The sequence below is a fragment of the Schistosoma mansoni genome, chromosome 7 (assembly GCF_000237925.1).
Source record: "Schistosoma mansoni strain Puerto Rico chromosome 7, complete genome".
NCBI lineage: Eukaryota > Metazoa > Platyhelminthes > Trematoda > Strigeidida > Schistosomatidae > Schistosoma > Schistosoma mansoni.
The window spans coordinates 4,064,742-4,082,291 of NC_031501.1; the positions used below are offsets into that span (position 1 = coordinate 4,064,742).

At 37.3% G+C, this 17,550-nt stretch overlaps 1 protein-coding gene across 1 annotated transcript; it reads left to right on the forward strand.

The window, feature by feature from the left end:
• Positions 1–3,725: 3,725 nt before the first annotated feature.
• Smp_140200 (hypothetical protein) lies at positions 3,726–17,010 on the forward strand (the record flags this gene model as incomplete). The annotated part of the gene is made up of 6 exons (XM_018798649.1): positions 3,726–3,779; positions 3,817–4,005; positions 11,374–11,652; positions 12,986–13,136; positions 15,742–15,899; positions 17,005–17,010. The coding sequence occupies 6 exons, from the start codon at positions 3,726–3,728 to the stop codon at positions 17,008–17,010; spliced, it is 837 nt and encodes a 278-aa protein (XP_018653570.1).
• Positions 17,011–17,550: the final 540 nt, after the last annotated feature.

Below are 17,550 nucleotides of genomic sequence, written 5' to 3' on the forward strand. Positions count from 1 at the left end.
GATGGGTTTCCCGGACCCGCTTCTATGCTTACTCTGGTTAGCGAAGTGCACATAAGTGGGCGGGTTTCGACATGAGGGATTTCATGGGAGACCATCATACGTCCACTCCCCTCACTGATCTTTATTAATGGCCTCCCAAACAAAGTTAGCTTACTGACCCTCATGCATGTTGATGATGCCCAGGTTTAGAGATCGATCGGAAAAAAGAATTTCTTCGGGCTTCAAAAGGACTTCACAATAACAGGGAGATAAAAAGCTGACGATGTTGGATCCATTTTGCAAGTGAAAATCCCTCCATGCATACATTTGTGATTTCTTCCTTACGTTTTCTTTAATTGTATATGTCGTTAACTTTTTTGATGCTAATTAAGACTGTAACGGTCAATTTTCTTGGTTTTACTATTGTTTTTTATTGAGTCTCTATGTTTCTTACTGAACTGTATCTAGTTTGTTTTAATTGCTATTATTCTGGCGTCTGCCATATTGACTGCTCGCTATTTGATTGTGCGGTTTGATTTTGACTGGGATCGTGCATTTTTGGTTGTAATTTGTAGCACTTTCCCAGAAATTGAAACACTTTGTGTTATAAAACAGCCGCTCAAACTGAATCTTACTTGATCTATCCAGAAAGGATAGAATAACGCTTACCTTTTGGTGTTTTCGATTGAATATTTTGGTATCAATTGTTGGTTGAATAACCGGGTGGTAATATTTGTTTAGGTAATTTGTGCATTTGTATATATGATGAAATTTAGAACCGTGTTACCCAAATCACTTTGTTCTGATTTAGATTGGGGCACGAGTGTATAAAACTATTCCTCGGTTATTCGGCCACATCCAGACCTATTAGAATCTAGGTTTGGATCTTACAGACGGTGGGTTGGAACTTGAATTGTCAAAGTGTCACGTTATGAACATCCTGTGCCATGAGACACAAACAACTTATGTGTAGGCACAGTGAAACGTCACTGGGTCCTAGCCAAATCATACGTCAGGTGGGTCACTGAATGGCGGGTAGTTCACTAATCCCCATCAAGATCAAGGACAACCAACGCGAGTCAACTAATTACACGCCATAGACTGGCCCATGAGATGGTGGTCGCACTCTTTTTCTTGTACTTTTCTCATCGATATATTTCATTAATAACGTCGTTCGTGTCATGCGGTTTTCAAAGCAGCCGTAATACCCTGATACGACGAAAGAGTAATCCACGTTGGGTGCTGAACGCGAGGTGTGACTTCTAAGTTAGCTGGTTTATCACACCACTCCTGTCCAATTCCAGTAGGCCCCCAATCATTCGACAAAGATAATCTACGTTGATGATTTACAGATGTCTTTCATAGAAACCCACTTCTGACTGTCTCCAGAGAGCTCGATCTAGAAATACTAACTACAGAGTGCTTGGACACCAGCTGAATCTACACTAGGGATGCAGCTAAAGCAAATTAAACTTTCCAAATTTTGCTGAAACCGCTTGATGCGACCACCCCAGGACTGTTTATAACACTGAAACTTACTATTGGTCTCAACTAGACGTCCATACCATCGTTGAGCCCACACTCTTCAGAAGAGATACGAGTTTTAGTACATGGACGCTCGGTAAAATAGGTGATGGGGCTAAGAGACGAGTTTCACAATTTTGCAGATGCCTGGAATCATTCTCGTCGAGCATTAGGGAAACGAGAGACGATCTGATGGTAGTGTAAGATCAAAACTAAGTTTGCTGAAGAATAACGGCTTGGTAAAAGAAGATACTCGTGAACCCCGATTGAAGTCAGAACAAAGTGATTGGGGTAATAACGGTTCTAAATTTCATCATAAATATAAATTTTATCTAAACAAATATTACCACTCAGTTATTCAACCAATATTTGTTCCCACAATAATCGATCTAAATTACAATAAATAGGCAAATTGATAAGAAATATAAGAAAGTTAGCGAATGCACCAAAAAATGAGTGTTATTCTATCCTTTCTGGATAGATCAAGTAAAATACCCGTTCAAAAGATAATAGTTTGTTGCTTTATAACACAAAGCGTTTCCAATTCTGGAAAAGTGCCCCAATTCACGACCAAAATGCATGATTTCAGTCAAATCAAAGAGGGAACAATCAATATGGCTGCCGCCAAGATTAGATATCAACTAAAACAACATAGATACAATCCAGAAAGAAACATAGAAACTCAGTGAAAGAGATAGAGAAAACTATTAGGAAATGGAACATTACAACCTCAAATAGCATCAAAAAGACTAACAAAAATGTACAACTAAAGAAACCAATTCGCCAATATATGTCTGGATGGACTTTCACACACGAAACCTTCAAAATGGATCTTACAGGTAGCACAAAACATATCAAGTACACAAGGTCACGCGAACACAAATATCGTACCAGAACACCAGTACCAAGTAACTACTATGAAATTATAGATTGAAAACTCCAATTATGACGACTAATAATACCCCCCATTTGGAATGCCTTGCCGTTCGAAGTGATCACAAACACGTCAGTGGCTTACTATCCGTTACATAGACCAACTGTACCCTATTCACATCTTGTAGATTGTCTGCTATTATCATCATCACGTATCATTAACTTCCTATAATCTTGTTATTTTACCTTCCGATCATCTCGAATTGTTTGAATTACTGACCAATTTATTTATTTACTTCTTGAGACAATCGTCTTCTCTTGTTATCCAAGTTTTCTGTTCATTGATCACAAGATATATAAATTCATAAAAAAATAACGAACTGACTAAAATTAGTGCTTTCGAGTGACTAGTCTATCGCCTGTTGGACATTACCAAGGAACTAAAATTTTACGGAAGTCACCTAGTTGACACAAGCCCGTCACAAATAATAGCTGTTGCGGTTCACTGATATCATCAAGGCTTTGGAAATAGCTAGTACTCTACAAGATGTAAAGTTCAAAGAACGAAAGCTTAATCTCTTTTCAAGGTAAATGAGAAATGTACAGTTTACCAGAAGGAAATGAATATACTTCGTTTTACTATATAACTGGCTTCGATTATTGAAGGTTCGTACCCTACTTCAAGGTCATAGCGACTTCGACTTCGTAAGTGTCTTGCACTATTTAGAACATTCCTACTGTTTTTCTACGATTTCCCTAATCTGTTTACAAAGTCTTATATTCTTTGTGATCAGGCAATATGAAGGGAGTTTTGTAAGTAGAAGTAGCTGTTACTACTAGTGTTTAAAGACGGTAAAAAATTTGGGTGAATTCACCAACAGCTTTGGGTTATTGCAATCAATTTGATGCCTTAAAGGTGTTGAATGACTTTGCTTTTGATGCATTTGTCTTCCATTTTACTTATTGTCTGGCGTTGCTATCTTATTGACTGGGATAGTCGCTCATTCATTCTAATTTTATACACTGATAACTATGTTGATCATTGTGCTAAACCCCCTTAATCTCATAACATGCTTAACATTTTCAAGATGAAAAATTTATGAAATGTTTTAAATGTACTGAAACTTCGGAAGTTAGAAAATGGGACTTTCACTTGTCTACTGAAGACTTTGTTTTCTTATCATTCATTGTAGAATTCATGATAAAGTTAATATTATATCAGAATTATCGTGTAAATTCATTATAGACCGGCTTTCATAGAAATAGTTTTTGGTATTTTAGGTAAAGTGGTAGTCTGAAAATATGGCTGTAAAATCATTCTGGCCGAAAGCACTTTATTCTCATAAATAATGGGACGCAGGAAAATTGAAGTCCAAAAAATTGAAGATAAAAACAAGTGTGTGGTAAGAATTGGTTACGAAGTATCATTCTCTTTTTTAGGCCACTTTTCGCAAACGTCGAGATGGTTTATTTAAGAAAGCACTTGAACTACATCGTCTGACTGGCGCGGAAATTACACTCAGTTTAGTATACAACAAATCAAGATATTACTTCAGCTCCCATGGTGGTACAGATGGTGGAGAAGATGTAATTAACACTTTTCACTACACTAAACATTTTCAGTTCAAGGTCAGTTTGGGTGTATTCTAAAAATGATGCGTTTGTTTTGATTCAGGAGTTAGTCGTTTATGTGGCAAGCCAAAGTTACATTACATCACAAAACCTTTCTTGTCCAGTTAATTATCTCAGGTTACCTTTCTAAACTAAAAATTGCTTAAGGACACTGCTAGCTCATTTCCTAACTAGTCCCTAAAATCATTGTCATCAGTTTGTAAAATACTAACTATAGTTCCCAAATACTCTGGCACAGCCGAGAGTGGGAAGTTTTCTGTTCCTTTTTAAATGCTCTCATACGCCCATGAATTAAGTGCCTCTGCCAGGGAAATCTTAGTCGCCTGATCTAAGCTACTGGAACATAGTCTGTGAAGTCAAGACAAATAGCGGATACAGCTCTAAAACCGGGTTGGTGGGTAAGTAGATTCCGCCTAAGAAAGTCAAAAACCCTTATTTTTGAACAAGTGGTTTACATTGTCTCCAGGATCGTGACGGACTTAATAGCGCGTAAACCTGTTTCTGACTATCGGCATCTGTCGTTTTTTCCACTGCTTTACGGACTGTTATATCTGGCCGATTGTGAACGCTATATTCGCTTCCCTAGCTAGTTCCGTAACCCCCGAGCTAGAACTACTCAGCGCGACTTGAAGACCAGAGAAAAGGCACAAAGTGTGAGGGAAGCACTTTACTATAGGGTTCATTTATGTACAGAAAAATATGGGGATTTTATAGTAATTTAAGAGTCCTTGAGTTTTACTGAAAGTCCTAGAACACTGCTAAACATAGTAGCAGTGTATAAATCAGCCAATCAGGATCTCCACATGTGACTTTTCCATTTTCGTTAATTTAGTAACATAACTTCACATAACTTCTAATTAGTCGCTGATTAGTTGAAATGCTCCTTGATGACCCCTGAGCTTGTTATGTCGCTTGCGAGAAAAATGCAGGGTCATCCCAACACGGACTAAACCTTTAGGCTCGTGAACTGGAAAGTAGCCCTCTGTGGAAGTTACAAATCTCTTTGTGGCACATGGTACTTTCGGTGTTTAGGTCTACCCAATCTTTCCGCAAGTCAAATAACTTTTTCTGGTGTTTAGTTGTGAGCAAATTTTTACAATGGAAGTTTTGTTATGCGGTATTATACTAAATATTGGGATTTTCGTGGTGCCTTATGTAATTTAGGTGTTCACTAGAGAGCTTTTTAGTTATTTCGTACTCACATATACTTCCTGATTGGACTGTAGAAATTTTTGCTTAGGTTATTTGGTTTTATAAAGCTCCGGAAAAGTGACAAATATTTCTTAATATCTGTTGTCCCAAAAGCCATGGGAGATCAAAATGCTCTATACATCTAAGAATAGTGTCAGTAATTGTCTGATCAGTCCTAATGGGTTGGTGTCTGACGAAATCTCAGCACGGATTCAAAAAGCTCGTTCGGCTTTTGCCAACTTACGTCACCTATGGCGAAGACGAGATATCCGTCGACCAATTAAGGGACGAGTTTACTGCGCAGCAGTTCACTCTGTTCTACTTTACGGCTGTGAAACATGGCCATTAAGAGTAGAAGATACTCGTAGGTTACTAGTATTTGACCACAGATGCCTTAGAAATATTGCTCGCATCTGCTGAGATAACCGGGTAAGTAATAGCGAGATTAGGCGCAGGGTATTAGGGAATGATGGTAAATCAGTTGATGAGGTGATGAATCCTCATCGACTGAGATGGTTGGGCCACGTGTTACGTATGCCTGAACACCGACGATTACCACGACGCGCTATGATGACTAGTATTGGGGATGGTTGGAAGAGAGTTAGAGTTGGCCAAACTAAAACGTGGCATCAGTGCTTGAAGTCACTAACTTCTAGCCTGAGTCATGTTGGCAGATGCAGACTACCTGGTTGGGGTCCGCGTGACTATCGTAACCAATGGTTGGAGACTCTAGGTGACATGGCTCAGAATCGATCACAATGGTGTAGGTGTATACAGTTTCTGTCTCCCCTTAAACCTTGAGACTAAAATTGCTTCATATCTCTCTTCCTTCCTATACCATATCCTTATATACAACCTATAATTTATATACTACCATCACCACTAAATTAACTACTATGAGTCTGGTGTTGATCTTGTTGTGCTAACGAGGTATGGCAACTTGGACCGATGCATATATGTGCCTGGTCCTACGTTGTAGCTGACTGACTGAGTGTCAGTAATTGATGTAGCTAAAAAGCATCGTGTTTTCGGGGAAAGTGTGAACTACACATAAGATTAGTTAGCAACAAAAAAGCTTTTATTAAATACGGCTTTTCCCATTTTATTATTATTATTATCTTTAATGGCTTTATTCAATATTATAATCTGGTACAATATAGGATTCTCAGTACGAGTTGTTTCAACAAGTTTTTTTTACCAAAAAAGAAACAGAAAAGAAATGAAGAAAAAGGTTTAAGAAATCTGATTCTGTACAAATTATCAAATTTGAGACATGCTTAAGAATACAGGTTATTTACTAGGTCAACTCTAACAGCCTGTTCGTCACGAAGTATATTTGCTAGATAAGGTATTACAGAACTTTTATAGCTTTGCTTGCGTGCATGGATTTTTATGTATTTACGTCTCGTTCTACTAGAAGATATACAAGGAGAAAGATATGACTGAAGTGGATGGTTAGTATTTGATAAGATAACACCTGTCAAGAGTTTGCAAGACTTAAGATGTCTATCCACAAGCATATTAATAATGACCTCAAAAGATTCATCACACACCTTGCAAACTGCCTTCAGCACTTTCCACAAAACAGCAAAGTCTTTTCTCAAAAGCCCGGGAAAGAATAATAGAGAACAGTAAAGAATAATAGGTAATATGCAGGAATTTAAAAATTGTAAGAGTAAATGGTGAGTAATCCCAAAAGCATGCAGCCTCTTTATGTAGTAAGTCAAACGGTAAACTTTTTTCGATAACAGTAAAACATGAGAAGACCAAGAAAGATCAGAGGAAAAAATGACACCAAGATATTTGACCTTCGACACTGTGTTTATTAAGGAGTCTCAAATGGCACAAGCATTATGGGATCCCGAAATAGAGTATAGGTTCTGTCCATGTCTCAAGCTAAAGTTAACAGCTTGACATTTAGACGGATTAAGTAAGAGACCATTACCAACAGACCACCATTCAATGCGAGATAAAAACTCGTTCATTTCTATGGGATGTAAGGAAGTAGAAATTGGCATACACACAATGAGGTTGCCCGCATATTTTACAAAAGTGTTTTCTGTGGAAGATGGCAGATCATGCAGAAAAAAGGAGAAAAGGAGAGGTGAAAGAACAGCTCCTTGTGGCACACCTACAGTAGACAGCAGAGACGTTGAATACTTTCCTTCAAACACAGTGTACTGTTCTCTTCCAGAAAGGTAGGAACATAGCCAATTGGTTATCCACCTGTCAGTGTTGGCGCTAATCAGCTTGTTAAGTAAGAGGTGTCTTGGAATAGAATCAAAAGCAGAAGTAAAGTCCAGGAAAGCGCATTGAACATACTTCTTACCCTTTTCTAAGCCGAACACCTTATTGTGATGCAGAACAGCAATGGCATCTAATGTGCTTCTTTTGCATTTGTAAGCAAATTGATATGGATCACAGTGCTCTTTTATTGCAGGTTGAAGTGGGGGTATCAGTAATTTTTCCATTATTTTGAGGAAAGGTGAAGTTATTGCTATGGGTCTAAGTTTCACATTTTTATCACCAGATACTTTCTTTGGTATAGGGATTATCTTTATCTTTCTCCACATTTTCGGTAAGACATTAGTTGAAAAGGATCTGTTAAATATATTCGTGAATGGATAACATAGAACGTCAGCACATTTTTTAAAAAGGAGGTTTGGGATACCATCAGGTCCTAAACATTGGGATAAATTAAGTGACTGGAGACATTTTCGGACATCATTTTCAGTGAAACTAGGAACACTATTCTTCAAACCTGTGGATATAGGGAGCATGATGTCAGATGACTGACGTACAAAAGACTTATTTAAGTCACAAACATTCAGCTGGTTGTTGCTTCGAGTCTGCCTGTCCCCTGTAATTTCTTTAAAGAGTTTCCACATACTTGGAGAGTTTTTACAAGATAGGAGTTTCTCAGTAAACACAGAGTTGAGACGTCTAATCTCTAGGTTTATATGACCATTTAACTTACGAACTTCAATAGTGTTTTTCTCCTTGTACATTCTTTCTTTTACCCTCCGTAGTCGTTTTAGTTGTGAAGATGTAAGTCGACCAAAACTTAAAAAGAAGGTTTCGGTAGGACAGCAAATATCAAAACAGAATTTAAGATAACAAGTGATCACATCAGTGGTGTTTTCTAGTGAGTCATCTGTAAATAATCCCCAGTTAGTCGTACGAAACATGTTTTTCAGATTTTGTATATTTTCTTCTGAGTAATTCCTATATATGACTTTTTTGGTCTGGTGTAAGTGTGTACCCTTTCCATGTTTTCCATATACTTTAGGTAGAACATGAATTATACAGCGATCCGAGCTAGACAATGGAGAACGTTTGCGAGTCACATAGGTACCCACATCATTAATGAAAACCAAGTCTAGATGAGCATTCAAACGAGTAGGAAAATCTACTACATTTAGGTGACCTAGCGATGTAAGGAAGCTACAGTCACATGAATTGAAATCACCACATACAATTGAAAGTGAATCACTGAAGGCAGTAACGGCGAATTCAGTAAATTTATCAGCGAAGACAGATAGCGCTGATGATGTGCAGTCTGGAGTCGTGTAGATGTTGGTAACATAAATATATTTGTATTTATTCAGGTGTTTTGGACGGCACCTTAAAGTTAGACAGTTGATAAAGTCATTTGAAAACTTGAAACAAGCAAAAGTAGATCGACACCAGTTAACGTTTACAAACGTAGCTACTCCGCCACCACACGTCTTTTTATTGTTTGATCGATCCTGACGATAGATATTGAAATCACGTAGTGATACTAAGCAATCGTCCTGTAAGTCAGTTAACCAAGATTCTTGAATTGTGATGACACCACAATTACGATACATGTTTTGACTTAGTAGGAATTGGAGATAATCCACCTTGTTAATTAATGATCGACAGTTAGAATTCAGCAGCTCGGGAATCGGCATTTGATTAATGTTCATTCTTTTTAATGCATATTGCCAACCACCACGATGTCTCTTATTGTACTTGTTTGTAATTTTTGCAGCGAAAGGACGTAAGCTTTCCATAAACGCGCCTGTATAGGTTATGCGAATAATGGACATAATGAGGTGTTAAAACAAATTAAAAAAAAACAACAGATAAGTTGTTGAAATATTCAGATGTCAGAAACAGGTGGCCCAGGTATTCAAGCAGGCCGCCGTCATGAACTCTGACTTTGAATAAAGCATAAACAACGGTCGTAGCATAATAATATATATGCCTAATTATATCTGTTGTCTGACTTTTTGTTGTGACGGCAGTAAGGTTTTTCCCCTCAGACAACCAGCATAACAGCGATGCTGCCTTCCCACAAGGGAGGGTGGGGTTATAAAAGGTCTATCCTAAAAATCCACACCTCGCCTTGTCACACGGATTTCCGTCTCCGGCTGTACTGTACCAAAAGTCGAATGCGTCGACAACTTCACTTATCTTGGAAGTCTGATCAGCCCTAATCAGTTGGTGACTGAGGAAGTCGTTGCACGGATTCAAAAAGCTTGTTTGGCTTTTGTCTACTTATGTCACCTATGTCGAAGGCAAGATATCCGTCCATCAATTAAAGGATGTGTATACCACTCGGAAGCTCGTTCTGTTCCACTTTGCGGCTTCAAAACGTGGTCATTAAGAGTTGAAGACACTTGTAAGTTACTAGCATTTGATCGCAGATGTCTTAGAACTATTGCTCGCATCTGCTGAGACCACCGGGTAAGTAGTAATAGTGAGGTTAGGTGCAGAGTATTATGAAATATGGTAAATCAGTTGAAGAGGTTGTGAATCTTCATCGACTGAGATGGTTGGGCCACGTGTTACGTATGCCTGAACAGCGATGCTGACTAGTGTTGGAGACTGTTGGAAGAAAGTTAAGGGTGGCTAAACCGAAATGTGAAGCCACTAACTTTTGGTCTTAGCCATGTTGGTAGATGTAGACTACTTAGTTGGGGTCCGCGCGACTACCGTTATTTGTTATTTATTTATTTAAACACATAAACATTGCTACAAGGAGGCACCAAATAGATATGCGCCACATAAATCGTTTAATTTGTGTGAGGGTTAAAATAATGCCCGGTTGCCCAAACCGAAGCAGGTGGTTTTCCTGGGGGGGGCACATCTGGAGCCTTTGACCTAAAGGTCTAATCCACAAGTCAGTCGAGCAACGTCAGGAGATATAGTCCCATGGTAGTCAGTGACCAACGATTGGTTCATACACCATTTGTTCCATCAGGGTACTGGAGCCCATGCACACTATTGGTTTGGAATCAGGGTTTCCCAACTCCTCTACGTGGATTCTCTATGTCCATTAACGCGGTTAAAGCGCCAGACATTCGCTTTTCGTCCTCTCAATTTCGTTAAAAACAGTAATTCCACGAGAAGGCAGTGAGTAGGACTTCTCTGGCAGTGGTTGTATGCGCGCAGCCACGTGAGAGCATTTAGGGAGGAAGACGTGACTCTCCCCACTCTCGGCCATACCAGGGCATGCGGGGGCTACCGTAACCAATAGTTCGAGACTCTGAGTGACATGGCTCAAAATCGATTACTGTGGCGTAGGTGTATGCACTCTTTGTCTCCCCTTAAACTGTGAGAATAAAATTACTTTATGCTTTTCTTTCTACGAACTTATTCTTTATTCCCGTATTATATCCTCCTATTCAATCTTTCTTTTATATATTACTACCATTGAAGTAACTACTTCTATGAATTTGGTATTAATCTTGTTGCGCTAATGAGGTATGGCAACTTGGACCGGTGGATATATGTGCCTGGTCCTGTGTTGTAGTTGACTGAATTTCTGGATAGGTCTGTATACTAGAGAGTGAAGTACTAGTTTGGATAAGATTTGATTGAAGTAGTGGTTTACTACGTTCAGGCTCACTACGTTACAGGCTCGAACTGTGCTCCATCTACCTCGATCTTTACACCCATGTAGTATCACTGTACCTCAGCGTAGCTCAAAACCCAGTCAATAAAATTGTACATTATTAGTAGGTTTAAAACGGTTGAAAACGCCAGGTCAAAATAGTATTTTTGTTACATGAAATCTGTCTGTCTCAGTGGATAGTTATTGTTTTAGTCAAATTATTCTGCATTACTCTTTATTTACTAATTTCTATCAAGCGTATAGGCTGAGTATCTGCAAATTTCTTTTTCTACACTACTTTCATTTTATAGGCATGTGAATCTCATTTACCACATAGTTGCAATGAAACTAATTGTTCATCCAAGTTATCAAATAATAATCATTCAAGTCCAAAAAATGAAACATCTATTAAACGAAATTCATTCCCATTGATGAATTCCACTAACAACTGTACAAAATATAAATATAAAAATACAAAGTTAACTAGTGAAGAGAGATTGGCTAATATACGATATTTAATTGTTGATGAGTTATTTAAACAAGCGCTTATACGATTTCGTTCTTTAACCAAAGTATCCAGTTTGAATAAGGTAAATGCTCTGTCGGCGAGTTTTATTTTCCTTAATTAAGGAAGATCTCAACGTTTGCTGTGTATATTTATAAAATTAATAGGTTATTTTTACTGCGGTCGAGAGAGGTGGTTTATTAGTAAAAGCATCCGACTTTCAACCAGTAGATTTCAAGTTTTAGTACTGTTTCGCCTCTTTCGGCTTGGGAAACGTGTCAGTATCATTAGCACTTACATAATACCTGACTTAAAGTCAAATACACAAGTCTATACTTGGTGAGATATCTAGTTGTTGTGATTCTTAACTGGCCTGTATTTGTAATGAATGGAAGTTAAAGAACTGTCAGCTTTACATATAACTGAAAATGATCTTAATTGATCGAGGTAATTTGAAATATTGTTGGTTTGAGATTCATGCTATTTCATAATTATTACCAATATTTATTCTCGTGAAGTTTACCAAGTTTTTCTTAGATTGCCAATCTATTGGATCTCATTAAAACACCTTAATTGGATAAAATATATCTGCGTTTATAAACTTTTGAACTGTTGTGAACGTGTGTTTCCGTTTTATCCTAGTTACAAAATTTTTATAAAATTATAGCATACACAGGAATATATTTGGTATCCACAGTTTATCTTCGTTTGCTAACTTATCAGATGCCGGAAAATTCTGAGTATTTCTTCGTGAATTTAATTTAAATATCGGTTGAGTGTGACTTAATTGTCTATGATTGGTTGATCACTAAGTAGTGAGCAATGTCTTGTTTGTCTAGTTCTTCTTAGTATCGGTCGAATTTTACCGATCAAGTTGCTGGTCTAATTAGCTCAACATCCCGTGGTTGAATGTAGTCTACCGGAAAATCGACGTAGGTTTCATACTACTTGGTACTTTCCAACAAGGAATAACTATATAATCTTAAGGAAATTGAAATTCTCTGAAGGATCTGGAACCGTATTACTGAGTCGATAGTTCATGTAACTTATTGATCATGTACAAATTTCTGTACATTCAGTTTTAAGCTATACATTTTGCGTGACGACTAGTGATACTACTCTATGGGTGTCGAAACCTAATTAGATTGAGAGAAGGTATAAGTCAATATCGATTAATCAAATCACTAAGCAACAACCACTTAAAAATCAACGTTAACAATTGTTAAGTACACTTAGTAAATAGATTTTAATGTCGTATAGAAAGTAATCAGTCTTTCATGTGACAGAATTAAATAACATTAACTGGGGAATGCTTGTAGATTTATGATGGATGTACTTTTCTGTATTTAACTTTTACTCTCTTTCTCTTATACAAATATGTATCTTTATCCATTTTGTTTATTTGAATGCTTTATCAGAAACAGTCAATAGTTAGTCCGTGTTATAATAGTAGTGGTAGTTGGACTATGTTAAGTCCATCAAGTATTATTCCTACTTATGAAGTTTCATCATCTCATCTGGTAGATCAATCAGTAAACAATTTTAATGATGAAAATATTTTATCGATAGGTAAGTGTAATGAAAAATTTATTTTGCTTCAAAACAATTTCAGTTTGAGTTGTATTTTTTTGATCTTTCAATATGAAGCAAATATTAAGTAATTGCAAATAAAATGTATTGAACAGCCAGAATTAGTTATCATGGTTCTTTTAAGTAATTAATGTCAAGGATTCTCAACCGACACCAAGATCAGAATTTTCAATACGAAACTCAAGACAGTTCTACTGTATGGGGCGGAGACGTGGAAAACTATGAAAGCCATCATCCAGAAGATACAGGTGTTTATTAACAGTTGTCTACGCAAGATACTTCGGATCCGTTGGCCAGATACTATCAGCAACGAGCTACTGTGGGAGATAAAAAACCAGATCCTAGTGGAGGAAGAAATTAGGAAGAAGCGCTGGAAGTGAATAGGACACACTTTGGGGAAATCACCCAACTGCATCACAAGACAAGCCCTCACAAGGAATCCTCAGGGCCAAAGGAGAAGAGGAAGACCAAAGAGCACATTACATCGAGAAATGGAAACAGATATGAGAAGAATGAACAAGAATTGGATAGAACTAGAAAAGAAGGCCCAGGACAGAGTGGATTGGAGAATGCTGGTTGGCGGCCTATGCTCCATTGGGAGTAACAGGCGTAAGTAAGTAATGTCAAGGATTCAGTGGTTTAGGCCTTAAACTTTCAACTATTAGATCGTAAGTTCGAATTCAACTCCATTTATTTCCATGTGGATTGTTAAGTAGCATCATTAGTCCGCATACAATAATTGTGACATACACCTAAGTACATGGTAAATTGGTAAACGTAGTTTAGAAATATAATGAATAGTTTTTTTTTCAAAATTGAAATCATGAGTCAATTGAAGTTATACCACCATGAAAAACCTGGAAGCACTGGACGACCGTTTCGTCCTATTATGGGACTCCTCAGCAGTGCGCATTCACGGTCCCGCACTCGCGAGATTCGAACCCAGGACCTACCAGTCTCATGATTTGAACTTTGAAAAAAAACTGAAATCTCCACAAAAACCCCTTCTGATTATAATCATATGCTCACTAGTGACTGACTTCAAGATACATGTCTTGGAGTTCTAGTGGGAAGTAGTGACCAGTGGAGTTCAACCACGTCTGTCGTGAGATAACAACTCACTGAAGACAATTGGTAAACGGTTGCTCAAAATTCATGTATCGGTCGAAGTTAGACATTAACACCGTTGGATGCCGGCTCAGTGGTCTATCGATTAAGTGCTCTGGCTCGAGACTGGTAGGTCCTGGGTTCAAATCTCGCGAGTGCGGGATTGTGGATGCGCACTGCTGAGGAGTCCCACAATAGGACGAAACGGCCGTCCAGTGCTTCCAGGTTTTCCGTGGTGGCCTAGCTTCAATTGACTCATGATTTCAACTTTGAAAAAAAATACTGAAATCTCCACAAAAAACCTCTTCTGAATAGTGATTTGTAACACTGTGGTCAGTCGATAGGGTATCCATTCGAACAAAAAAGTGGTTATCGAAGGGATGAGTGAAAAAATATGCAATTGAAAGGGCTGAACATCAATAAGGTAGATCACCAAAAAGGTGTATATTAATAAAGATGAGCTTCAAAAGAGAAAATATAACTTTCAAGGATTTAAAATTTGGTCGATTTACTGCCTGTCTCTTGGCTTTTGCCATGAATTCAAAACATAATCTCAAACGTCCAATAAAGAGCTGACTTTCAACAAATAACATGATTTTTCGAAAGCGATAACCATCTAATATTCTTATGGCTTATATCATGTGACATCATACTTCTATTTTGATTAGTGAAGGATGAATCATTATTGAAGGATGTTTGTGTATGTTGGATTTCCAACCTTTCTCAGAGATTTTTCTATTCATTTGATAGGTAAGTGTTGCATATAAGAAGATATTTTTCACTGAAGCTTTCATTTTAAGCTCTAGTTGTTTTCTTCTTTCATTCAATATGTTGGGATATAATACAGTGGCGTATTCATAGAAGACATATATTGATAGCTTCTGATGATTTAAATGAAATCCTCAGTGAAAATTAATTCTCTTATATATAGTACTGACCTATTAACAGAACCCAAAAGTATACTAGATACTATTTATTTATTTATTTAAACACATAAGTACTGGTACAGAGGGGCACCAGATATATATGCACCACACAAATCTCATTTGATTTGTGTGAGGGCTTTAATACTGCCCAGGTGCCCAAACTGAAGCAGGTGGTTTTCTTAAGGGGCCACATCCGGAGCCTTTAACCTAAAGATCTGATCCGCAAGGCAGTAGAGCATCGTAAGGAGATGCAGACACATAGTACCCGGTGACCAACGATTGATTCATACGCCATTTGTTCCATCAGGATACTGGGGCCCATGTACACCATTGGTTTGGAATGAGGGTTTTCCAACTCCCCTAGGTGGACTTTCCGTGTCCACCAACCCGGTTAAAGCGCCGTACATTCGCTTTTCATCTTGTACCAAGGCATTTGGCGGCACCAGATACTATACTTCTCTTGACTAGTAAAAATAAAGTATGATTAACCTTTTACACCTTATTTTTTTCTCTTTTCACATTTATTGGAAATAAAATTAAACCCTACACAGTTCAAACGCACAAAAATTCACCATTATTTGAATCCAATTATCCATCATTACAATTTATTTATTCACCAAATCATTTGTCATATTCTTCATCAATTAATACTATAGATCAACAATTATCAAAAGAATTCAATTCAAGTCCATTAAGTCAAATTTTAGAGGTATTTTAATATTTATTTTTATATTATAAATATATTTATATACTTGTATTTGTTTATTTGTCTATTTTCTATGTTTGTTTCTTTTTCTCATGGTGGGGGTGTTGTTTACGACATTGAGAGAACGAAAAGCGAATGTCCGGCGCTTTAACCGGGTTGGTGGACACGGAAAGTCCACCTAGGGGGGGGTTGGAAAACCCTGATTTCAAACCAATGGTGAATATGAGCTCCAGTATGGTGTATGAACCAATCGTCGGTCACCAACTACCATGGAACTGCATCTCCTTACGATGCTCCACTATCTTGTGGATTAGGCCCTTAGATCAAAGACGCCGGGTGTGGCCCCCTAAGAAAAACATCTGCTTCGGTTTGAGCACCTGGGCAGTATCACAGACCTCACACAAATCAAATGAGATTTGTGTGGCGCATATATATCTGGTGCCCCCCTAAAATAATTCTGTGTGCATATCTATGTGCTTGTAGGCAATCCTATGCTTAGACATAATGATTTCTATCCAGAGATATTCATTTATATTTTCAAAGATGTATTTTTACCAATGTAGATGTGTATGTTGGCGATTTTTATCTTTTTTTTAAAAATGAAATAAAAACTCTAGGTAGTACTAAGTTAATATAGAATAAATGGAATGTGGCTAGCAATTGAATGAAGGAGAGGGTACTCATCAGTCGAGTGTACCTACATCACAGAGTTCATTTCCACTTTGGAACTCGAACCTAGTATACTTTTCGCTCTAAATGCCAACGCTTTATCCATTTATCTACTGAATTCAGAGTGCCGGTAGTTGATGAAACAGAAATGAATTTTAATTTATTTGTTTAAAAGTGCTTGTGACGTAATAGATTAATTCTCTTAGTATACACATATGCTAATGAGAGACTGATCTTACCATCAATAATGAGATAGTCCAAACCATTACAGAATAAATTAATTGATATTAAGTTTTGGAGATATTATGAATTTAAATTTCATTCTTTGTAGAATTTTATCAACAGAGATTAATTTTAAAGAAATTGTGATGTGTTCCAGTCAGCAGACGAAATGTCGATTTACACGAATATCTCTCCTGTTATTTCGTTTTCACTTCAGGAATAAAGAATAAGGGTTTGTGAAGATTGTTAAATTTTATCGTCTACATCACGAACTGACTTTAGACAATAAAACATTCTTCTAATTTATTCAGGATGTAGAGTGGCTGTAGCTTAGTGATGTGGAAGTATTTGGTAGTTTGGGTAACTAGGTAGTTAATATCACTAGTCTTCACAAAAGTAATTTAAGTTAAAGCTGATTACAGAAATCTATACTTGGTAAATAAGTCACATTACTCATCTCTTTAATATATATCCATAAATTAGAAAGGTTTCAGACTATCATATTTTTGATAATCTTGACTGAACTTCGATCAATCTTTGTTGCTATGTGTGCATCCTGTCCGGCTTCCCTCAATATAGCCATTTTTCACTAGTTCTTGTAAAATAGAATGAACTTGTGGTCATCAATGGAATCCAAAACACATGTTTTGTCATTTTTGGGGCTTGTCAGCTGAATTTATATGAACTCCATCCTTTCTAATAGTAATTTAAATATTATACTCATTGCATAAATAAATAGTTGTCTGAACTCAGTAGCTTAGTA